Source organism: Xiphophorus hellerii, chromosome 24 (assembly GCF_003331165.1).
Source record: "Xiphophorus hellerii strain 12219 chromosome 24, Xiphophorus_hellerii-4.1, whole genome shotgun sequence".
NCBI lineage: Eukaryota > Metazoa > Chordata > Actinopteri > Cyprinodontiformes > Poeciliidae > Xiphophorus > Xiphophorus hellerii.
The window spans coordinates 11,691,301-11,716,639 of record NC_045695.1 but is presented as its reverse complement, the minus strand read 5'-3'; the positions used below and the strand labels follow the sequence as shown (position 1 = coordinate 11,716,639).

At 38.1% G+C, this 25,339-nt stretch overlaps 1 protein-coding gene across 1 annotated transcript; it reads right to left on the bottom strand.

Annotated features, from left to right (window-relative positions):
- Nucleotides 1-178: 178 nt before the first annotated feature.
- On the bottom strand, nt 179-25,339 carry nid2a (nidogen 2a (osteonidogen)). Its single transcript, XM_032557224.1, has 15 exons — nt 24,947-25,339; nt 23,680-23,865; nt 23,385-23,501; nt 14,268-14,369; nt 14,025-14,164; nt 13,105-13,237; nt 12,775-13,023; nt 12,211-12,304; nt 8,069-8,108; nt 7,875-7,984; nt 7,591-7,724; nt 7,159-7,270; nt 6,668-6,868; nt 5,878-6,108; nt 179-399 (listed from the first exon to the last, which is right to left on the bottom strand). The coding sequence occupies exons 1-15, from the start codon at nt 25,337-25,339 to the stop codon at nt 179-181; spliced, it is 2,463 nt and encodes an 820-aa protein (XP_032413115.1).

Genomic DNA, 25,339 nt, shown 5'->3' with positions numbered 1-25,339 from the left:
TTACCAGTGACTAAAGGAACTGCAAAACAAAAATAAGAGTCTTTAGGGAGCGGGACAGGGAGTTATTATACACAGAAGCAGCTCACAGTCATAAAAATCTACAATAACTCTTACAATAAAGTATTTTTTAATTGTATATCAAGAAAATATCCGTCTCTCATCTCCAGAAGAACAAAAATCAAACACAATCAGTATGAGTCTTCATGTCTGAGTGTGTGTAGGAGTGGAAACAGAAAGACAGGGAGGTGAAGTTACCATAACAGTTCTGTCCATCTCCTCTATAGCCAGTAGCACATTGGCACCGGAAAGCTTGGCCCTCCAGAGGGATGCATTGTGCTGTCGTGTCGCAGTCATGGTTCCCAGCATAGCAGGGGTTCAACAGTTCAACCTCCGACGAATCTGTTACAACATGCAAAATACAAGAGTCAGCAAAGGTCACAGAAAAACACTGATTTTAGTTTAATGCAGCTTGGATGAGATTAGATAAAGAGACTGGTCATTTACTCCTGTACTTTACACCGTAATCTGACTTTTATCTTACGTTTGGAGTAATGGAGTAGTGGCCTTTCAGAAAGATTCTTCACAAGCTTCACTTCACTAATAGTGAAGCTAATGTTTTTTAGTTGACGCTTTTGTGTTTTTGCTAACTTTTTAGCATATTTAGCTACTCCTAAACAAATTTTTCTGGATAAATTTTAAAGCTTGCTTAGGAAACAGCCAAATAAATCAGCTGTTTTAGCTAATTTAGTGTTTTTTAAACTGTTTTTTGTTGGGTTTTTTAAAACATTTGGCTGAATAATGTTCAACATCTCTGTTGAAGTTTTGGTTACGGACAGTTAAGAGTGTTTCAGGCCGTTAGATGTGTATATCCATGCTCTTATTTTGAAGGTTGTTTACATAGCAGTTCAGTTTCCTCTCATGTTCTCTTTCGTTGATGTCATAGGACATAAATGCTCAGTGATTGTAGTCTTTTAAAGACAGGTACGATTTGAATTTAAGGTAACAATTTAGCATTAGCTTCAGCTAACTACTGGGATGTTATAGGACTTTAGCATTAGCAGAACTAAGGTTTATGATTAGTACACAACTAACCTTTTAGTTAGCGGTACCCACCCATGATGGTGGCCCCTTTAGGTGCTTTCCTAAAGATAAGCCCGACTTGTGAAGTTAGCTCTTCATAATATCTTGCTTTTATTTTTAAATTATTTCACTTTGTAATACAAGGTAGGTGCTGCTTTGTTCCTCTAACTCAAATATTACAACTTCATATAGTAATTTTAGTTGAAAATATGAATATTTCAATATTCTCGCATTTAGAAATAACACCTCCAGTCTTTTCCAACATCAGATCAACTGCAATCTGGGACATTTACTGATAATATTTTGATGATTACAGAAACGCGTATCCAGGGAAACATGTAAAATGTTCCAGATAAATTTTCTTGGGATGGTTTCCTCCAAAGAGGGGACTCCCTTCAAGTTCCCAATACAAATAAAACATGTGGATGAGGTTAGGCGCACATGTCCCAGACATTAGAGAGGAGACAGCATACAAACAGGAGAGGGGGTTTGTGGTGTTTCCTCATACCGCCGTCTGGTTCAGATGAATAATTTTGAAAACAAATAAAAATAAAATAAAAAAACCTCAGACGGATTTCCAGAGAATCTGGCAGAGAAAAAAACTCTGGGAAATCATTAGAAAAGAATGTAAGAAGATGTATAAATGTGCTAAGAATTAGAGACGTGGTGCAGATTCTGCAGGACGGGAAATCCTGCTCTTCTGAGCCTCAAACGTGGTCCAACAGGACGGTGGTGTCCCATAAAAACATGACATTTTAAAGGATTACACACAGAGATCATTTAATATAAAACCAGGAAGAGAGAGTAATGTCTGTTTTTAACGACGTGTAAGAGATTTAGCAACCATCAGAGGTATTTTTTTTTTAACCATAAACAACATAAACAAAACGCACAGCTTGCCTTCATCTCCCCAGGCCAGAGAACAATTTTGGATCATTATCAGAGAGGGAGAGAAAGACTCTTCAAAGTATAATGTGGCCAGGAAGGAGGGCAGATGAGAGGCAGCGCTGCACATGGATGGGAGAAAAATGCCTGACAGATAATTAGAGACAGGGAGAGAAGGAAGGCGAGCAGGACAGAGGGGTGAGGAACACACACATCCCACACATGCACTGCACACCATCAAAGTGATGGCTGCAGCTTCCCACCTGTTGCTTTTTACGTGGTTCCTCTTCCTGTCAAGCAAACACAAATGCACAGATTGAAATAGAGAGGCTGCAGGAGCCGCTTTTTAAACGTTATGGCTAACTGTTAGCACACAGAGCAGGGTTTCTGCAGTTTCCAACTCAAATTCAAGACTTTTTAAGGGCTTTTAATGAAATTTAAGACAGAAATTTACAGGAGAACATCACATGTTGTCAGCTCCCTAAAATAATGGACTAATTTTGACTAAATCATCTTTTGGAAATAAAATGCGGTGTTTTTTTTCTTCTAAATTCACTTTTATTTTATTATTTTAGGAAGGCGACAAAGCTAAAATCCTCAGGTGTCAAAATTAGCCTTTTCTTTCTATTAAATAACACAAAAATCATCTTATTGTGAATTCTTTAATCTTTACCTGCATAACAATAAATTGAACAAGTTCCTTTTTTTTTACCAAAACCAACATTAGTCTGAAATTTGCCTCAATGTTTACAATTTTTAAACTTTTTGAACCAATTATTTTATATTTTATTGTGTTTGGGGTTCATTTTCAGTGGGAATAACCAGAATGTTCTTTTAAAACTTTTGTTGTGTGTAGCCCAAATGGGTTTCTGAGTAAAACAATCACAGGATGTTTGTGGCATGACTTTATGCTATGATCTGCTAATGAAAGAAACATTCTTTGTGTTGTACATTTTCCATTTAAGACATAAACTTGCCATGGAAATCTCAAAAATAAATTAAAAAAGTGTCCATCTCATTTGAATCAGCTTTTTCTACTGCAGTCAGGGGCCCCACAAACTCATTGTAAGGGCCACAAATGGCCCCTGGACCACACTTTGGACACCCTTGCTCTACAGCCTTAACCCAGAATGCACCTAGCCTTGTATGGGTTGCCAAAAATGATCCAATGATGACAAACGTCATTTAGGCAACTGGAAACATGATAAACACAGAAAAGCTAGCCAGCTAGCTAGGATATATTAGCAGCTAGCTACCGGTAGCACAACTCAAACTTTTACCTGACAGAAAAATCCTGTGAGAAAAAATTACACGATTAACTAACTCTAGACCTTTAATTAACATATTTAAAGTCAACTTACTTTAAAAAGAAAGAAAAAATTAAGACATTTTATAGCCGTGATATTAGATGCACAAATTTAAGACTTTTTAAGGATGGTGGACACCCTGTACAGTCTTTTTTGCTACTTTATAAGCCAACCTTCTTTGTATTTTGATGGGATTTGATGTGATAGATCAACACCAACCAGTGCATCATTGTAATGTGGAAGAAAAAGATCAACACAACTTTAACCAGGAATTGTGCTTGCAACTAGAAAATCATAAGAAAATCTCCATCCATCAGTTTATAACCGTAGGCTGAAGACGACCATTTTGGTTTTACATCAGGACAATAACCCACCAGTGACTCCATTACAGGAAATGTAGATGTGATGTTTTTAAAGCCTCCTAAAGGCGAATATATACAGTTAATTAGTTTTGTGGTTGTCTTATCACTTCAGTGCCTTAAGCATGTCTACAATTCCTGATTCTCATGACCTCACAGGGCAGCTATTCTGCCCAGCAACCCCCCTCTTCAACAAAATCTGTCATTGGCTGAGATATTATTTCCCAGAAAGTGAATTAACACACACAAAATAAGCTTTCTGTCCACACACACACATCACTTAGCCTGTGTTTACGGAGCCTCGGATCCCAGCAAGCTTTTCCAGCTGTGTTCAGAGTGTATTAGCATGAGCGTGTGTCATCTTTGACTTTTTAATCAGAGTGCCGACGTTCCGGTGAAAGAGACTTGGTCTGCGTCCAAACGCTGGGCAGAAAATGCAGCCTTTCTCTGGCTTTCTGCCGCAAGCTCTGTCTTTTCCTCTTCATCGTTTGAGCAGCTTTCATCTTTAATTACATTTTTTACAAACTGATTGGGTTAACCCCTGAAAGTCCTGACCTAAATATAATTGAGACTCTGGCAAAACCAAAAGAAAATGGCGTTCACATACAAGCTCCATTCAGTCTGAATAAGTCTTTCCCCGGTGTTTGGGTGCTAGGGTAGTCGTTCATCCAGCGATCCGCCATATTTTAAGTTAGAAAATATTTAAAGTTGACAGGAAATTTGAAAATATCACTTAATAATTATGTGTTATTAAAGGATTGGAAGATTAATACCTAAACACCAACTATAAAGCCTTAAAAATGTAAACATTTTTAAAAAACTTTAAAAAATAAGCAATGCTTAGCCTGGTGACATGTAAAGCCTGGTGGCCCGCCAGGCTTATAAAAGGTAAACCCTGGAGGAATCAAAAAAAATATGACACAAATCAAAGGATGTAGATACTTTTGGATTTAAAACCACTATCCAGAAGGAGTCTTAAACTTTTCAATCATTAATCTAATAAAATACTGAAACAAATATTGGTAGAATTAGATAATCTGTTAGGTTATGTCTCTTGATCTGGGGCAAAAAGAGCAAAGTGACTTAAAAACAAACACTTCAATCATGAGATTTAAGCTCTGAAACCACAAAACCAAACATTTCAAATCAAAATACACAAATTATATAGATTCACACGGCTCCTGTTAGCACACAACTCCGTTCCAGTCACTTTTGCTCGAAGTGTTAGCAAACACCCAAAGCATGACTGTAATTATATGGATGATGCAAAATAAATCTGTCAACTGTGACATAAACTGCAATTAAAGCAACACTGAAAGTGATTCTACTCAGAACATGGACCATTTAACATAAATACTAACAGTCCTGAGTTTTATTTATGCATCTAAACTGTCATTATTAGGTGAATCTTTTATGGCACAGGGTAATCTGGGTCACGATCCAGTTAAGATCCAGATCTAAAACTATAATCAGTGTGCTAACTGTGTCCATGTGTGTCAGCCTTTTCTCTTTGTTGTTTATGTTTTTCATGCTTTAGTGCTAAAAGCCAACTTGAAAACCTTGAAAGAATTAAAAGCTCAGACATGCTGTAAATATTTTTAATTAAACCTAAATTTCTGTATTTGTTTTATTGGAACATTTAATTATCCTAAATGTTGTCTTTTCATTAGCTGTCAGTGGAAAATCATCCTAATTTACAAAAATAAAGGCTTGAAAACATCAGTCTGAGTGTATTCACTTTCGTTATTTGAGTTACTAAAATAAATTAGCAATAATTTTCTCATTTAACATTCATATTTTCCGACATATATTATTTTAGATTACTAGGATTATTAATATTTGTTCTTATATATCTATTTTATCAATATTCAGTAGCCACAGACAAAGTTTAGAGAATTGCCAAGTAAATTATTGCTGTAGAATTTATGCGGAAAAAGTAACTTAGATGATGCTAAGTGGCCTAAACGTTTTCAAAGCTAGCAAAAAAGCTAAAGCACAAAACAAAAAAATAGCAGATTAGCAGAAGTGTGTTCACTACTGCTTTTATCAAACATTATATCTAAAAATAATCCAATTCAGTATTCAACTCATGTCAAAATCTACTACATAAGCATTTTTTAAAGAATTTTTTACTCGTTACAACATCTAGCTCAGCTTCTGCATGCGAGTACTTGTAAGGATCTCAAAAATGAACTTTTTGAGATGCAACAGATTATCAGGCGGATTATGAGGTTTAGGATGCTAACCTCCAACCGGGCTGATCTTGTTGGTGATGGCGTATCTCAGGATTCGCTCCTCCTTGACGTACATCACAAACACCCTCTCCATGTTGATTTGCAGCGTCTCCGGGGTGGCAGCCTGGTTTCCGTGGCGACAGTCGCGGTAGGTGATGTTCTGCTTCAGGTGGAACGTGTAAGACTCTGAGGCCTTTTCAGGCAAACCGACAGAAAACTCCCTGACAGAGCTGGAGGTGGCGACTGCAGGAGGTAAAAACAAAAACAATAACCTGATATTCGGATAATCTTCCTTCTTGAGCTACTAAATAAATGCACCACTCCCGACCAAAAACAACCAATCAGAGCCAGGAGGCGGGTCTTAGTGCTGTCAATCATCCTCATGTACAATGCTAAATGTGCTAACAGCAGAAAAAGTTGGAAAACCGTCACCAGTGGCTATGCTAACTAGCCTTAGCATTGTTGGCAGGTTATGTTGCGTTGAGGACACTTGCTTCAAATTTATTCAGTTCGTCTATGTTAATGAGTGACTGTCCCTATCAAATAAACCTAATAAAATAAAATAATATAACCAGCTGTAGCGTAGCATAGAGCAACGGGGAGAGGTTGTGCATGAGAGTGATTGACAGCGCTAAAACCCGCCTCCTGACTCTGATTGGTTGTTTCTAACTGAGTGGTTAAAACTGGGAAAAGGCAGAACATAATGATAATTTTAACAAATATGTAAAAAAAACATATTAAAGTAACTTACTTTAGCTTTAAAATGGTTTAAATTGATTGTCTTATGTAATATAATGTTTACCAGACGGGTAGTACTGGTAGGTCTCCTTGAAGGGCTTCATAGTAACTTCAGCTCCAGGTGGAACGAATGGAACATTGCCATTAATGACAGTATCCACACTGAGGTGGTTGTGTTCGTCAAGGCCGCGGCCCGTTTGCGTGATGGACAGGCGCTGGTTGCCGGGGCTAAACACCACCTCAGCATGACGACTGAATTCTGCACCTGGTAACAAAACATCAACAAATCAATCACTGTCAGGTTTGCTTTTTTACACTGCTTTAATGGTGCTGCTTTTGTCTACAAGGGGGAAAAAATGTGCTCTCCAAAACAAACACACATGCAGCTGTTTCCTATTAAACGGAGGAGTTAGATGCTTCATATCGCATCGCATCTCTGGAGAAAATGCATCTGGCTGGGTGACGAGTCAGCGAGGCACAAAATGTCCTCGCCACAGAACAATCTGCATGTGTGTGGCTAGAGTCGTCCAAGGAAATGGACAAAAACAAGATCACCTGTGATTTTAAATCCCGCTTGGCTATTGGGCAGCTCCAGAGCAAACAGCCAACCGAAAAGCTCTCCGACTGGTGAAACCGACATCATGGCCCAGCCCACTGGTTCCGGTACCTACACAACAGAAATGCTAGCTGCTAATTGTGCTAACCAATAACATGACAAGCTAAAATCTACAACTTTATAATTACTTTGTTTTATATGATGTTGCCTCTATTTCGAATGACTGCTTACCGTAGCAACTATTTAAATGATGTTAACTACAGATTAGACTAACAAGGTGAATTATTTATAGCAATTAGTTGTCTGTGGAGACTTTCTATTTCACTAAATGAATATTATTTATTTGTAAAATGTGGTTTTATTTCTTTCGGTTAATTTTGTTGTTGTGACTGTATCTCCTGAGGTTAAAGGTTATGTTTTGAGTCATCTACCTCACTAATGGCTGTGTAAGCTCTTCCATCTCCAACCACGATGTAGGCGTGAAGGTCGATGTTGTTCAGCTCAACCGGAGTCGAACCCACCGTCACCGTGCCGCTCACTTTACCGCTGACACGCTGAGGAGCGCCTGGAGAGCAGGACGACGTCAAACATACAAAAAAGTCCGATTGTAGACCATTTTTGTGTTTCTTTTAAAGGTTTTAATTGTACTAGTGGCCTTTAAATGGTTGGGAACTGAACTGAACTGTGTTTTTGTGCTTAAAATGTACTGTCTTACCGTCTGGCAGACAATGGCGGCCATTTCCGTAGAAGCCCGGTCGGCAGTGGCAGCAAAATCCTGTGGCGTAATCTGAGCAGAATGCATTCTGGGAACATTGCTGCTGGAACCTAAACAAAAAGATAGATAAATATATTTAGTCATAAAGCTACTGTAACAATACTACAGGCAAGCTAAATATTGTTTTCACTAACCTGGCGCATGTTTCCTTGTTCTCTGTAGTGTACTGGATCACTGAGTGGGAAAAAGAGAAATATAGTTCCAGACTTTTTAAGGATGCACAGACACCTTGCAACATATGAATATGCTTCATATTTTCCAGTTTTGTCCTCTATTTAGCTCCATTCATCTGTTCATTTTACCTCTGATGCTACATTATGGTTTCATCTACATGTTTCTGTATTTTCTGCTGCATTGCTTTTGCCTTGATTCTCCCATCAAGCTAAATATGACCATGCAGTCGCGTCTATGTTAGCTTAAGCGCCATATTTGTTGTCTTGATTACAACATTTATAATTGCTCTGACTTAAAAGACAGAATTGGAGGAAAACAAATTGGACAAAGCTGGTATTCATGCTTGGAAATCCAGGCAGGATGTGTGGATGGTATCTGGGGAAATATGTAGACATACACAAACATATGTCGAAGTGCTCCTTGGACAGAAACCAGCTGCTGCAGTCCTACCTCCCACTGTTTTCAAATTGTGAGGACACATGTTGCAAAAACCGTTTTCTGCTTGGCTTAGCGACACAACTAAACGGTTCAGATCACCACTGAGATAAATAATCTAACCTTCACAGCCCAGTTTTATCCCCAAATCAATCACAGGAGCTCGGAAAGGCTAAACAATCCTAGGTTTACATTTTTCAATACAAGAAATGAAGCAAACTGTTTGTAAGTTATTTGGAAATAAGGAAAATGTAGAAACCTGCATTTAAAAAATGGAGTAAACAGGTTTCTTGGTAGCTATGTTGGAAGTTTCCAAAAGCTGGGTAAAACTAAAAGTGACAAACTTTACTCAGTACCTCCAAGTGACTATTTTCCTTTCTTTCCTTTTTCTTTGGAACAGGGTACGCACATCTGCTGTGGCGCAGAAGAAATCAGACTTTAAACCTTTAAAAGCTTTGAAAAATGATCATTTTTAAATTCTTAATGTTATTTTTAACATTAAGAATTTATGTTAGGGGTATTTGTTGGGGGATTGGGTGTGTCCCTGTTTTTAGATTCTTTCTGGGGGGTATGTGAGTTAATTTTAAGACAAAACAGTCAGAAAAACAAATCTAAGTCTTACAACGGCCTGGTAAAAATCCAGATTAAATCCAACTGAGAGTTTATGATTAAAAACTGATTCTCATTTAATCTCTCCATTCACAAAATAGAAGCAATTTTGCAAAGAAAAATGCAGAAAATCTCTAAATGTACAAAGATTGACACAGGAGGGATGACGAATATGCAGTTCTCACTTTTCAGATTTTTATTTGCAAAAATTTTTTAAAGTAATATTTCATTCTCTGAAACTTTATCTTGTAAAGCTCTAAGTTACGTTACAATATATGTTTTACTTTAGTAATGTGTTTCTTTCTCTGTTTTGTCTCGTCTTGATGACTTCTGGTTGGTTTTTTTATTTTCTCAGATAAAATATATCTAAAATATCCACAATAAGAACAACAGAAAGAAACAAAAACCTGAGTTTTCTTGTAATTTAAGGTAAAATCTTTTTTGAGAAGATCCTGAATTATTCTCTTGTTATCCAAGCTACATTTATAATAAATAAATAAATAATAAATGTTATTTATTCATTCGAAGTGAGTCGACGTCATGAGTTTTGACCAACACAGACTCGTTAAACCTTATGTAACCAGGTTGACTGAAAACACTTTCTGTTTATGACTAAATCCTTGGAGAGCAGCAGCAAGGGAGGGAGTACTGAACACACACACACACACACGCACCCATACACACACACACACACCTGGAGTCGCGCTGCACAACGGCTGTATTGTACTGCTGGCTGCTGAGCAGCTCCGCCACAGAAAGCAGGGGTAGAGTTACCCTCCTGCTTCTCACCGTTCCTCCATATTGGCTCATATTTGATACATATTGTTACTCCTGAACACAAAAACAAACTTTTCACAGATTTAGAGGGAATTTTAAGAGTTAAACAGAAAGTAGTGTTTAAGTATGACTGAGAGGAAATTATAAATGGTTTTAAACCGGTTTTATAATTTCTTTTAAAAAATCTGGAAAGTGTGGTGTGCATCTGTATTCAACCTTCCATGTTGAACAGCAGGTGGTTTAGTTTTCCTTCCCACTCAGTGTGTTATATGTAAACCGTAAAGTCTTTTATTAAATTTAGAAATAGCTTTGAAAATTTACCCAAAGAAAGCTGTAGTAAAATGACAAACTAGGGAAGAAATTCACCAGATGTGAAAACTGTAAACCTACAAAACCAAATTCAAAAAAGTTTTTTAAAACACAAGAAAACATACATCTCTTATTTGTACATTTGACTTGAATATATATGTAGATTAAAATATAAGTAGAGTAACTATAAATAAATAAACGTAGACGAATCTAACAAATAGTAACAACAAAAAAGAATAAAAAAAAAAACATATTTAAGAGACATGTGTTTCTGATTGTGTTAAATCACCTTCCCGCTTTTATTGAGCAGCAACAGGATCAGGGCTGCAGTCTATTACTGCAGTAATTCGACTCCCATTTTCAATGGGGGAAAGATCTGAAACTCGGTTAATTCAGCTATTTGTTTAGCATCATTTCACAACAAAAGTCATCTGGTTCACAGTGTGGGATTGCTTCCTAGGCAACACACACACACTCTTGTTGAAAGCTGCTCTGGGTTTGTTCTGATGAAATACCAGGAATCTGTAACACATGGCGCTCCAAAGATAAATTTCATGAGATATATAAGGAATTTGGCTAATTGTTGGCTTTTAAATCCAAATTTAGTTTCTTTTTTTCCCCAAAAGAAGCTGAAAATGCAGATTATATTTTTCTAGTTTCTGGCTAGCAAAAAAAAAAAAGTAAAAGATTTTAGTTACAAAGGTGTAGATTGGTGTCGAGTTTTGGCCTATACACATTTCTATGGAAATTTTATTTTAATTTGTCAATGTAAAATAACAAAGCTGTTTAGAAACAATGATTTTTACACAAATATTAAAAATCTACAGAGAAATCAACTGGAATTATATGATTTTTTGCTACAAAGTCATGCTAACACAAACGCTCTTCAGTGAGGAAGTTGTAACTGTGGGAAGAATAGATGAATTTAGCTATTTTTCATAAAATAAAATAGATTTTTTTACATATTTGTTGTATGACATTAAACAGATAACCTGTGAAAAAAATCGATTTCCTCTTATCAGTGCTAACTTGAAACAACCAATCAGAGCCAGGAGACGAGTCCTGGCACTGTCAATCAACCCCTCTGTAGCTAGCAAAGCTTGTTGTGAATGCTAAGGCTAGTTAGCATATCCACCAATGACAGCGGATAAATGGTAAGTTGTTTCTCCTCCATTAGATCATTTAGCACCATGTAAATAAGACTGATTGACAGCGCTAAGACCCTCCCCCTTGATGTGATTGGTAGTTTCTCGTTGGGAGTGGAGCATTTCTTTAGACAGCAATAGTAGCTTACGTAAGAGATGGAGATTTTCATAGACTATTTGTCTCATATTAAACCGTTGTGACGTGGTGACAGGTTTAACAAATATGTAAAAAAAAAGAAGACACTTTTTATGTAAAAGTGACATACTGCACCTTTAAAAAGAGACTAGCAGCATCTCAGCTAAAATCATTTTAGCTAGATTTTCTAGCTAATTTAATAGCTATAAAATCTTACTCCTAATATAAATAATTAATGAGCGCTTACAGCATGAAAACAGCACAATGTGTACTGCTACTTTATTATAATTCATAAAGAAAAACAGCAATTAGTTACACAAAATCCTATTAGTTGCAGTTTTAAGCATACAATATACTGAACGACTTTTCATCCTTGCTTGAAAAGACCAAACCTTTGGTGGATTATCTTTTTATGATCCAATCACTATCAAAATCTATGAGCGTTTTGGATCTAATTTACCAAACTACCAATAGACAGAGTTGGGTAAATGTTAAAAATCTGATTGATCCAAATCCAAATTATGAAGCTAATCCTCCAAAGGAATTGATCTCAGTAAAGTGTAAAGAGTCTGGACTTATTTTAGAAAGAGAAAGGCCCCACCTATAACTCCCGAGTATTTTCTCCCATGCCATTCTTAGCCTGACGTTAGCCAGTAAACAAAAACAGATGCATGTGTGGTTTGTCTCTCACCTCCTGTGTCAAAGTCAACATCCTCTTCATCCACGCTGACCACATGACCTCCAGAGGGGGGCGGGTTTCTCAGAGGGGGGTAGACGTCCACCACCTCCAAAGGAAGCCAAATAAATCTGCACTTAAATACACTTGATCAAACATATAAAAACAACTTTAATTTGTTCAGTCAGTGCAATTAGGAGTATAACAAAGAATGTAAAATCAATAATAAAGGCTGGCAAATACAATATGTTGACTATCTTGGTCAAACTAAGCAAATCGTCCAGAAAATTAAGTTAGGAATAAATAATAAAGGATGACATCGCTCAGAGAATGAAGGATAGATTTAGACTGAATAGATCTACCCAAAAGGTTTGGACACATTGTTACCGATACCCGATCTAGAATTTGTTTCAAAATTTGGACCGATACAGATATAAATATCGGATTGGTGCATCTCTACTGATTACAAGAAGAAAAGTAAGATGGATTAAGGGAAGTAAATAAGATGGAAGGACTAAATAAAATAAAAAAGAGGATTAAAGGAAGTTTAGAGCAACAACTTAAGGATACATTTGCTACCTGTGGCTGCTGTTCCTCGACCCGTTGAGTGCGCCCTTCTGGAACCGTCAGTGGAAACCTGGGTGGAGCGTACTGCCTTTCTACCGGCTCCAAGGTCAACGGCACGTCTTCTCTGTTGTACGATAACTGGCGATCGGAGTCTTCCGATCGAGTATTTGGAGAGTCGGGACTACCAGCAGCATCCACTTCTTCTTGGCTCTCTGGCTCAAAGTTGTAATCATCAAACTCATATTCTGGAGTGGTTGTGTCCTTGGAGAGAAAGCAAGTGAAGTCTTCAGAACGATGAGATGAGAGAGCTAAACGTTGGACGGCACAACAAACAATTATTACCAGATAGAGACCATAACCAGCAGTAGGGGGGACAGCAAGGAGACCACCAATGGATGCAGGAATGATCTCTTGAAAAGAAAACCGTTTTCCAGTGTGGAAGAGCCAAACACCTGGAACGCCGGTATTTCCAACCCTGGAGAATCAGATCAGGATTCATCAGTTGTCAAGTTTTTCCTTTCAAGCCAACCAACCAATAACAAGATCTTCTTTTTGACAAATATACTTAATTTCCACATTGTTTGTTTTAATTTGGCATTAAGAGAATTCAGTGAATAAAGAAGAGAAATCCTCCTCCAGATTAATTTAATACATGGTTTTTACTGTTTTCATGTAACATTACTACGTTTTACAATAGATGACAATAGTCCAATGTTACCAGGGTTGAAATGAGGAAACTACATGAGTATGTGGAGCAAAAGTACAAATTAAAAAGTAAAGTAAAAACATCAGACAATACAGAACAAACTTTAAAATGCCTAGCAACAATGTGAAGTTTCTTGGTTGCTAGCTAGCCTCATCAGTGAACTGAGTTATTTATCTAAGCAAATACATTTAATATTTTAAAAGGTTTTCTGTTTTATTTGTTGTTTAATTTACAAGGTGAATAAGATGAAAAGTGTTAGTCAACTTATTTGGTAGCTTGTAGCCAACATTTTTTCTCAGTTGTATATGAGAGTGTTTTAAATATTTAAGAGGCTAACACTGTAAAGTTTCTAAAATTAAACTTTTTTTCTGACGTTCAAAACAATCCCAGTCATTTACATAATTGTTTATAATCATGCAGGGTTCCCCTTAGTGTATTATAAGCCTGGCGGGCCACCAGGCTTTACTTGTGCAATCATGTAACAGTTTTTAAATTGTGTGGTCCACAGCTGCCAAGGGTTGTTGGTTTTAAGAGCTTGTAATATAATTTTACTTACTGAGAAAGCCTTTTAACACTGTTTTCATCTTGGGCAACGCTGTAAAAAGGTCCATCGGTTTTGGAGATGATGAAAAATGAAACTTCTCCTCTACTGAAGCCAACTCTAGCAGGAAACTCTATCTCCACATTATAGGACTCCTGGGAAAACAAATAGAAAACAAGTGATTTCAAACCGGTTTTAGCTGAAACAGTTTGAACAAACCGTGTGTCTATAAGACTGCAGATAACCCATGAAATTTACCTTGGGTCGCGTCCCAAAAAAGTTGAGTCCATCTTCGGGATAAAGGAAGAGAACGTACGAGTCAGTTTCATCGTATCCAATCACAGTTTGGAACGTATTGACCTTCAGAGACACAATAAAGAAACACAAACTGAATAGGATTCAAACAGAAGTTAGTGTAAAACATGACTTTATTTATAAAGTCATACTTCATATATTATTCCTCAGTAGGAAGCAACAGACGTACATAAAGTCTGTCAAGCCACCTTGAGTATCTCTACTCAATGCAGCTTCACCATCATTATCTTCCATTTGCTTCCTACTTTCTTTACAGATCACAGTGTCATCTGCAAACAACGTAATCATCACTTCAGTTCAATATACTGGCATAAACGGCTTTGTTTTGGAATTAATATGGGAATTATCTGTTTAGAGATACTGAGACAGTAGGTGAACTAACTCAAAGTAATGTTTTTATATTCCTAATTGAGTATTTCTGTTTCTTTTTCAGCTGATTAAATTAAGGTGTTAAAAACAATAATAATTAGTGAAATCTGTCTTTTTTTATATGTTTTACCAGAAAAGAGACAGTTACTAGTATCAAGTTCTACTTCTTTAAAATATAGGTTTCCTATCACACTACTGCTACGGTTTAAAGTCCTTTTATTGCAACGCCTGTGACAGGGCTGCACGTAGTATGGAAACTAAAGGAGCATGACAACCCTTTCTGCTGCGTTTCCATTGACCATGTAATTGCGCACATTGGAATTATGAACATAAATTTGCTTAACTGAGACATGGTAATTTCAAAAAACTTAGATAAAAAGCACGAGGAAATTTGTGTATTTCGCAAAACTGCAATGAAAACGCTTTTTCTGCATCATGCATCATCTGTTACTACTGGCAGAAACAACAAAGAAGACGACCGGAAGTGTTAGGAGGGTGATGGCGCTGCATGTTTTTAATGACTTATCTTATGAAACGTATTCATGTGTGATTTTAGTGGAAACACTTTGTATTTTTTCAACACCAGCGGAACATTGACATAGTTTTGCACAGATTTGCAACAGATACACAGCTAATAAGATAATGTAGCTTTAAAATCATAGCTGAGAATCTCAGTAACAATTATTCTATATTGTTTTACAATGATATACTTGTCATTGTAAAGAAAATAATTAGATCATGTTATGTATTTTATTCCAAAATGTATGTTCAAACCTTGTATTTTATCAAATTGTAACAATCCCATTCCAGGTCGTGCTACTCTCCACTATACCCCAACTGACAAGGCCGCCTCCTCTGCTTCAAAAACTCACCTCTAATGTTTAATCTTCTCACTTCTCCTCCCCCCTTCCTCTCTCATCTCCTGTTTCGCTGGGTATTGTGGCTTTCTCACCCCTCTTTCTGCCCCTTACACCCACCACAACCATTTGTTGATCTGCCTTTCTAAACATTTAATCTATACGGACCGACGCATGAGGAAACGTGGGCCACTCTGCCTACTACAAACCACACTACAAACACTCAGATTTTATGAATGAGGGAAACACTTTGAGCAATCCTACGTTGTTTTTCTTTGGAACTGCTCCCGGTTACCTGCATGCACATCGACACAGACATTCAGAAACTGATGTATATAGAACACCACTGGTCCTGACCACCCCCGGCCCAGATGTTGAGCTCCCCAGCTGTCTCTCTGAATCTGACCGTCCTTCAGGGTGATGTTACAGCTTGGAAACCAGTTCTCATTAGACAAAGAGCCACGGGGCGCAAACAAACACAGATGTCCCTTTGGTTATAGTCATCTCATGTGAACGTATGTGGGCCTGCTCCTAATTGTTTACATCAACATCTTAAACCTGTCTTGTTGTTTGTAGGAGGGGGAGGACTTTGTACTGTCCAGACTCTTTCTAATTAGCGAGGAGCAGGAATTTTTTAGACTGTTTTTTTGTTTAAATACCGCAATTAAATGTAAGTATTTAAGGCAAAGAAGAGATGGGTACAAAGAGGTTGTTGAGGTGCATACTGTATTTGTGTGTTTTCCCCTTGTATTAAGGGGCTCTGGAGGGAGAACCTTTCAAAGGCCAGAGGGAAAGGTTTAGTAGGTAGGTAAATCAGAGAAAAAGGAAGTATACTATAATGAACCCTAAAGTACTGGCTCAATCACCTCTTTAAAACATTGACTTCAGGTATTCCAATCACCTCTGTGGCCACAGACTTACAAAAAATCCAGAAACTAGGAATGCAGACTACTTTCTGAAGAAATGGTCTACTCTCAGGAAGTCCAGGATTGTACCTAGTGATTTTTTTCTTCTCACTACTAAATAACCCATATTCAATTGTTAGTGGTATTATAACAAAGTGGAAATGATTGGGAATGACACCAACGCTGCCAAACTAAAGAGACCTTCATGATCAAAGAACTCCATTCAACCCTTAAGTCCCCAAGTGCAATGCAATGCTTCTGGTGAAGTGGTATAATGTTTTATTGGAACATGTTTCCATGATGCCATTGGAGACATGTTCTCTGCTGGTCTGTAGAGTGGTGAATGTTACCTCTCTTTCTGGCAATCCAAAGGATTTTTTTGGTCATTTCTTGGCAACGGCCAGAAGGAGACTTACCTAACCGCACTGTGTCCAGAGTAACATCTAGTGTTGAAGGGTTTTTTCCGGAGTTACATCTCTTCGCATTGGTTCCAGTGAAAGGAATGCCAACATATTTCGGATAATTCAATGCTTCAAGATGACTGTACACCAGTACACAAAGTAGGGTTTGTAAAAACATGGATGAGTGAGTCTGGTGTGGAAGAACTTCACCGGAAACCCCATCTTAGAAGAGCGGAGCCTATTAAACGTTGTCCAACACATTATGGGTTAAGAATGGAGCATCCATTAAGTTCTATTGCGACCTAATACTTTCACAGTTTAGATCTGCTTAAGTTGGGGAACAAGCAGACAGTTGTCAGCAGGGAAAGCTGGGGGAAACGGATATTGAAGTTTGGACACTCAATCATAATGAAGAGAGAAATACCTCCAGCACTAAACAGTTTGAATGTAAAGATAAGCCTCTTCCTGGGTTGGCTTATTGCTGTTTGTCTTGGGTTTGGCCCAAGACCTTCTCCTTATGGAACATGGTCAAAACGACTCCACTAGAATACGCCCAGAGGGCATTCAAAGTATACTTAAGATAACATCAGTCTTTTTGAGGCAAGTAAATACCCATTTTTCTCTATAACATGAGACCAATCCCATTTCCAACATCATTCATAGTTACACATCATTCATAGTCAACTGGTGAATGTTGAAACAAACAAATACTTGTTCATCCTCCATTCAGCTCTCACATCACCACAACAAACTGTAAAGGAACGAAAGTACATTTCCACCACTATCCATTTGTCTCATGTGGAGCAGGACAGCAGAAAACTTTCACTTCTAGTTCCACTTTCTGGACTCTCTAAAGGTTTGGTTAAAGAGTTTGGGGGGTGGATGAACTGGAAGGAAATGGTGCAGGTCTGCTAGGTTTAGGCAACGATGAACTGAACATCTTCTGACAAGAACACTAAAGAAAAACAGCAGCTAGAGTTTACGTATGATGAAGAAAAGCCAAATACCTCTTGAAAAAATGCTTGAGTTTTTCTCTCCCCATAATGATCACATGTAGTCACATTCAATAAATTAGAACAGATATGTTCCTATGAGGTCTGTCAGATTTTGAATATAACCTTTAAGCAGGTATTGATTTGTCTTTACCATGGGAATAGACAATGGGAGGATACAATAGCACTAAGTAAATGTTGAATTTACTTGGAATGTCTTCTCTGTATGACTAATCATTGTGTTAATATTGTTGCAACCACAAATGGCTATGCTATAATCTTCAGTTCTCTCCACCTACTATAGTATGTTGGGAAAACCCCATTTTGTTATGTTTTCCTCCCAATCCCGCCTCTATCTGTTTGGTTATTTGCCAAATGCTTGTGCTGTTTCACTGCCTTGGCAAAGACCTTTTGGTGTTCTTTACAGACTCACAGCTGGAAGAAAACAAATTACAGCCAACAGAGATGAAAGGCTTTCAGAAATTGTACCTCAACACTCAACCTTCCTGCAGGCATTCCCTCACACCTTTTTCTTTTTTTAAAATAGGGTGCTGACACTAGTGGTGCTGACCAAAGACAAACACAGACATCAATTACTGCAAACCTTCTGCTGCTGCTTTTCTTTTCAGGGAGATTACAGATGATTTATGTTATGTGGGTAGCATTGTCTGCCTGATAGCTGGCCGGACTTCCCAGTAAATAATTACAATGTCTGCATTAGATTTGAAACACATAGTTTCATGTAGTGTGTTCTGTTCTGCAACATGTGTTTCACATGTTTCACATTACATATAACAAACCGCAGACCGTCACAGTCTTTAATTTAAACAACCCAAGTCCTCTGTGTTAATCAAAGTCGATATACAAGGCTTACAAAGCTTTATTTAAAACTTTATTTGGCTCACTAAACTAACTTTATGAATACCTCGCAATAGTATTCACACATTTAGAACTTTACAATTTTTGTCACATTAAGAAAAAAGATTGATACATTGATTTTAACATGCTTTACGTTAACCCCTTAAGGCCAAAGTCTCAAATCTCCGTCTAGATAGTTTTGTTATTGGCTGGAAAGCACAATGTTTCCCCTTTCAGAAACCGTTGGTATTTTTCAGATAGTGCAAAGTATCGTGGAGTGACGGTACTGCAAATTTGGCTTGTAAAAACTGCAGAGAACTCTGAAAACATGTCTACAAATGACTTAAGATGCTTCTGGTATCACTGTAAATGTTATATAATCTCTCATTTTGTGTCTCTTCGGCTGAGACATTCAACTGAATAGCTAAAAACATGAAAAGAGATATATACAACCCATAGATATATACAACCCAATTTATTCCAATACTTCTAAACAAAATCCAGTCCTTAAGAAGGCACTAAATTAGTAAATAGAATCCAGATTGATGGACTTAAACAATGAACAACAACTGCTAGGCACAATAGCAGACTGGAATGATAGGTTGTATGTTAGAATGGTCCAGTCAAAGTCAAAGGAAAGACTTGAAAATCTGTGTGAGTTTGGACTACGTGCCAAAGAAGAATGGGAAAAACTGGAGTCTCTAGTTATGCAAAACTGGCAGAGAAGCATCCCAAATTACTTGCATCTATAACCGCAGCAGTATCAACTCTTTTAAAAACCATGCATCATTTAGTAGAGGTAGCATGCTAACTGCTGAAAATACCTCCAAAGAAACCCATTTGAGTAATTACATAGAAGCGCTGCATTTCGGCGCTGTAGGTTTTGCACAAATTGAAGTCAGAGGTATGTGTAGTGTGGTTAGCCTGGAGCATAATGTGGAAAAGAGGTCAGGATCCATGTTCTACATGTGTGTTTTTGGTTGCTGGTGTTTCAGCCCGTTAACCACAGAGCAGCTGCAAACAGGCAGAGACACAGACAGCAGCTGTGGTCCGGTTGCCAGTATCACCAGCGTGGCTTCATCGTGGGAACTGGCAACACAGGCACACACATTAACACACGCCACCGCACAGATTTCTGGTCAGGAACTGTGCACTCAATGTTCCACTCATGTCTTGTAAACTTTTGTGTCTGAGTTTATAAACCTTTGAATTGATTGAAGAACATTTACAGATTATATTCTTTGGTCCTTGTAAGGTTTGTTGAGATAAAAAACATATTTTTTCTGACTGGGTTCCAGATGTAATGTCGTTTTTGTCATCCTTGCCTCTTAAGAAACTGAAAAACTCAAAGAGTCCCACTGCATGTGGTCAGAATAACATGGTGTCAAAGTTGAAGAGTGGTCAGAACACGCTTTGACTGAACATAATCCAAGAAGAACCCCCAGACGTCACAGCTGGTGGGCCTCAGAAACAACAAATCTTATTCCTGAAACACTTCCTATGGTGCTAAAGAGAAAACCAAGTTGAGAGAGACTGGAAAACTAAAGGGGCATTCTGTATGAAATGATCGGCTTAAAACCCTCTGAAGTAGGAATCCTAATTTTCTATTGATATGGAAGAATTTTCACCCATTCTTTGCTGAATTCCTTCAAGTCGGCCACTATTTTTAAGGGTTTTTCTCACCATCTCAGTCAGATTTAAGTCTGTACTTTAACCAGGTCACTCCAAAACCTTAATTTATTGGGGATGGCGGGACATTCTCCTTCAGGATTTTCACCAATAACAGAAAACATAACAGTCCCTGTTGGTACATTGTTTGTTTTCTGAAATGCTGTGTTTGTTTTATTCTAGACGTAATGAGACAAAAGCGAATACAGACCTTAAATATATTATTTACAAATTATTTAGTAGTCTTAGCAGCATTTCTCCAGTTCTCTTCAAAATGACCACAGGTCTGATCAAAATGACCTTGTTTTTATTTTTTATTAAACAGAAATTTCCTGATTTTGCTCAAATGACAAAGGACATTCCCTGGAAAGGTAAATAATGCATCTGCTAGATTATTTTGGGGGAGATTGGTTGGTTTTTATGAAACTGATGGAGTGATGAACATCAATATGATTTAATAATATGTAAAAGTGAAGATAAGGTTATTGCAGAAAGATTGGAAGTGCTTACAGACACACTGCAGCTATGATGACTGAAGTGGTGAAAGAAATCACTAACATTGATCCGTTAACACATGTATTTTACTTTAAATATGTCTCATTGTTTGAATTGTGCTTTGTTGTGAACCAATTTTGTCCTGTCAGTTAATACTTGTGATATTATTACTAAAAAAATCAAAAATAAAGTATTCTAAAGAAACAAAAACTGAAAGCTTTTCTGTAGAAATCATTACCAAAGTAAGCAAATATACAAACTTAATATACCAACGTCTTTGTGTTCAAATTGATTTATGCTAGTAGCATTTTTAGAAGGTATATAGGTTTATGCATACAAGTCAGAAATCTATCTTTTTAAGCAAGAATGATGCGAATGGTGACTCTTTTGCTTTATTGGTCTTCATGTCTGATATTTGTTTCCTTAAGCACTTCTTGTTTCCCGTCCAACTCCAGAACACCCCACAGTCTGGCCCTTCCCCCAAAACGCCACCCCATGACTTCTTATACACAACCCTAAGAAACACACACCTCAGATTAATCAGTTCACACACACACATACCACCCCAGCCCCCTTCCACCCCACCCTGCACCTCTGGCTAATCTCTTCAAAGGAAGATGCTATCAGTCCAAAGGAGACACAGTGAAGCAGAGACACCAATCCGTTCCAAAGGATGGATCCTTTAAACTACAAACTCCAGTAGAGGCATTTTGTACCCCAGATCAGGAGACTTATCCTGATTTAAAACATTGGCATCACTGCAGTCAAACCAAGCTCAAGGTACTGAGCAAAGTCCTAAAGTGCTTGATAATTGTTTCAATATTTGGCTTTGATCAGACAGCAAGATAGAAATAAATCTAAAAGAAAATATACAAGGAAAGCGAAGACAAAGAGCAACCACTGCTGAGAGGGTTGGACGGTCACAGAAAGATTCCTTGGGGGTTTTCCTTGAATCTGCCACTCCCTTCATCCCACCATCCCACAAGCTGCACACCAGGAACTACAAAGCAATGTTTGTTCAATCGATCACCTCAGTCTGCCTGGCTTTACTTAGAGTCTTTCCCAGGGTTCAACTGAAGCAAAGTTTCTGATGCAGTTCAAGAAAAGCTTTTCTAATGGGCCTGTAACTGTGACTTGTTTAAAATGAAGGGCCTATATTTTTCACAAACATGTAGTCACTCAGAAAGTATTGAAACTTTATGCTTTTCATTGAATTAGAGTTATTTGTGATGAAAAGGGAGGATGAAAGACTCCCAGCTGTGGATCTCTGCAACTCCTCCAGAGTTACTATAGACATGTTGAATGTTATTGATAAGTGATCGTCTGAACGGAGCTAATTTAAATACCTGCTATGCAATTGATCTGTCAGAGATGGTAAGTGGGTTGTATTATTTATTTTTTTACTGAACCCAAACACTGGATTCTACACTTCTACATGTTAAGGTTTTCAAAGTCAAGCTATTACCTGACCCTTGTAATGTGATACATTAGTAGCAAAGCACTGTGTCCCTTTTTATTTTATATATCATGCTGTATATTTAAGATTTAGCGTGTTATGTTGGTAGTTTAGGTAGGCTAATAGCTAAAACCAATGGTATTGATCTTCGGTGAGTAGGTTTTTGCCCTCCAGCAGGAAGAAGGCGGGATCTTGTGTGTGGACAGCCGTGTCTTGGTGGATTGGCAGTACTCCTTCCTTCATTTACATAATCCCAACAAAATACATTACAGGTTGCTGTTTTAACATAACAACGTGGATTTTCAAAGCATGAGTTGTGAAATACTGTAAATCTGGTCAACTTGCTTTAGCTTATATCTTGTGGAAAGGAATGAAACAGGTGCACAACATGCAGCTAGTTTAGCCCACTTATTGCGCCATTCATCATGGGAGCAGCAGCTGGAGCTGGGCACATCTGTCAAACAGCTCCTGCAGGGAAATCCTGGTTGAATTTTTTGTTGACCGTTTTAATCGTACGGACATAAGACACATACTTTGTGCACTTACTATTTGTTGGTTCTAGCATTTGTTGAAGACTTTAGTGATAACTGTTGATTCATTTATTGGTAGTTGCAAGGTAAACAAACGTGACTCAAGTTGTAGCCTACAGCTAAACTCTTGACCCAGTTTCAGCAACTTATTTCCTCTCTACATTCCTCTCAAAATCCCCAAACTATATGAAACAATATTTCTAGAAACTTTATGAAGACTAGGTAACAGGAGAGTTGGTCTATGCTTGAGTGGGCAAGGTTAGTGTGGGAACTGGAGGAAGGAGTAATGGGTTGGTAGGGCAGGGGACTCTTTGATGACACTTAAAGATGGCCTCTGACCCTTTAAAAAGGTTAAGAGGCAGATTAGGAGGGGAAAGGTGGGGGTTATGTACCTCCCACCTCAGGATTAGTATGAGCGAAACACGATTTACAGGAATTTGGGACTGTGTGTCTCCAGAACACCAAAGTCCGCTAGCAGGGGGTTGAATTTGGACAAAGATTGTGAGTGTTGTACCTTTGTCTGCCTTACCTTGTTGGTAGCGCCAGTGGCTCGAGCTTGTTCTTCGTACGCAGCGACGTTTTCCCACGTTGCCACCACGGCGTGTGTGGGAGTGAATTTTGCATCTGGGAAGCCCCGGTGAACCTCCTGGAGGTGTAAGATGAATGAACCAACGGATGAAGAGAGGAGAGAATGACAAATGAACAAGGGAAGGACAATGGAATGCACTAATGGAGGATGAACCAAAAGGGGAAGAAGCCAAATCTGAAGCACGGTTTTTACATTTTTGAAGTTTGAAAACCAGACAACTTCAAATCCGACATACCTGAGCAAATCTGTTAAGTACACTGGGTGTTTCAGTAAGGCGGTAGTAAATGTTTCCTCGTCCTCCACTTGTGTCAATGTCGGCCAGGAACGGAGCCACAACGGGGAAGTCTGTAGGCAGACCATCATCAACATACTGCTTTTCCATTGGCAGGTCCTGAGCCGAGACGATGCCATTCGTGGCCACCTAAACCAAGACACAAATCTTTGGTGTTAAAAATGACTCCAAATGAACCCACATCCCCTATAAGCCACTGGAACCCCCGGGAACCACATAATGAACCTCTTCATTACCTCCCTAAACCACTGAAACAGCCCCAAGGATCCCCTGTCTGGACCTGATTATGTTTAGGAAACCAGCAAACCACATTTAAATGACTTTCAGTCTGATATTATCCTTGATGGCAGAGCATGACCAATAATTCCTGTGAAGTGTGATGCAAAGAAGCACAAAATGTGAACAATTAGAATCAGAACATAAAATGATTACTGCCCACACTGACGAACTTTTACTAGAAACATCCCTGTTTAGTACTCACTTTATTAGGTACATATGTTTAATTACTTAATGTTTCCAATTTAAATGTCAGTTTAAATTGGGAAATGGCAGTACAAAAGCTTTTAAATGACTTGATGAAGTTCAAACCGATGTTTGTTCACTAATGTTTTCAAACCAACCCTTGCAAAACAGCTAAATTTATGAAGATTAAATTGTTGTAAAAATTGAGAAAATTTATAATTTTCCTTCCACTTCGCTAAATAGACCTCATAATAGATGATGGTGGCAACAGCGTATTGTCATTCATTCATTTTTTTTAGATTTTTATTAGCAAATTTAAAAATAAATTACAACACGGTGGATTCTGTAGTTTGGAAATCTGTGTAATCTGTTTCTTACCTTTTTTGTTATTATTATTACGACTAGAAATGATAATTTATTCATACAGAAAAATCTCTTGAAACTTACAAGAGGGACCTGTTAGATACATCAGCAAATGACATAAAAATAATAACAGCGTCACCTGGTTCGTTTATGATTGTTGAAGTACATTAATAATATTCTAACATTAAAAAAAATCTATAAACAATTATAGCTAAACAGTAATTTTCTTTTCTTTTGTTTTTTTTTTTTTTTACATCTTTTTACTGCAGGAAGTCTTTCCATGTTAAGGAGAATGACAAACTGGAGCAAATTTGCAAATGCATTAGAACAAATTAAGCTGTTACAAACTAAAAATGGAGGAAAAACTAAATAAAAAGTGACTTACATAGAGCTGGGAAAAAGGGGAGTCAAAAAAGTAAAAGGGTCTCGGTAGGGTCAGCGCTCTGGATGTCTCATCGTCGCCCTCTGGTAGAATTAAATCTCCGTTCAAATCCCCGAAAGGGAACAGATCCGTCCTCCGGATGGCTGTGACCACACACACGGTGCAGCTCCAGCAGCACAGCAGAGCCGCGGTCAGCATCGCTCCTCTGTCCATGGGCAGGCCGAGCAGCTCTGGGAGCACAAACAGCCGGACTCGGAGAGCGGAGCAGCGGAAAGGAGGAGAACCCCGCCGGGACCCAGCCGCTCCTGCCGGGGCGGGAGGGAGGAGCTTAGCCGCGCACTGATTGGTCACAGGCGGGCTGAGTGACACGCTGCGTCCCGGTGCTGGAAGTAACAT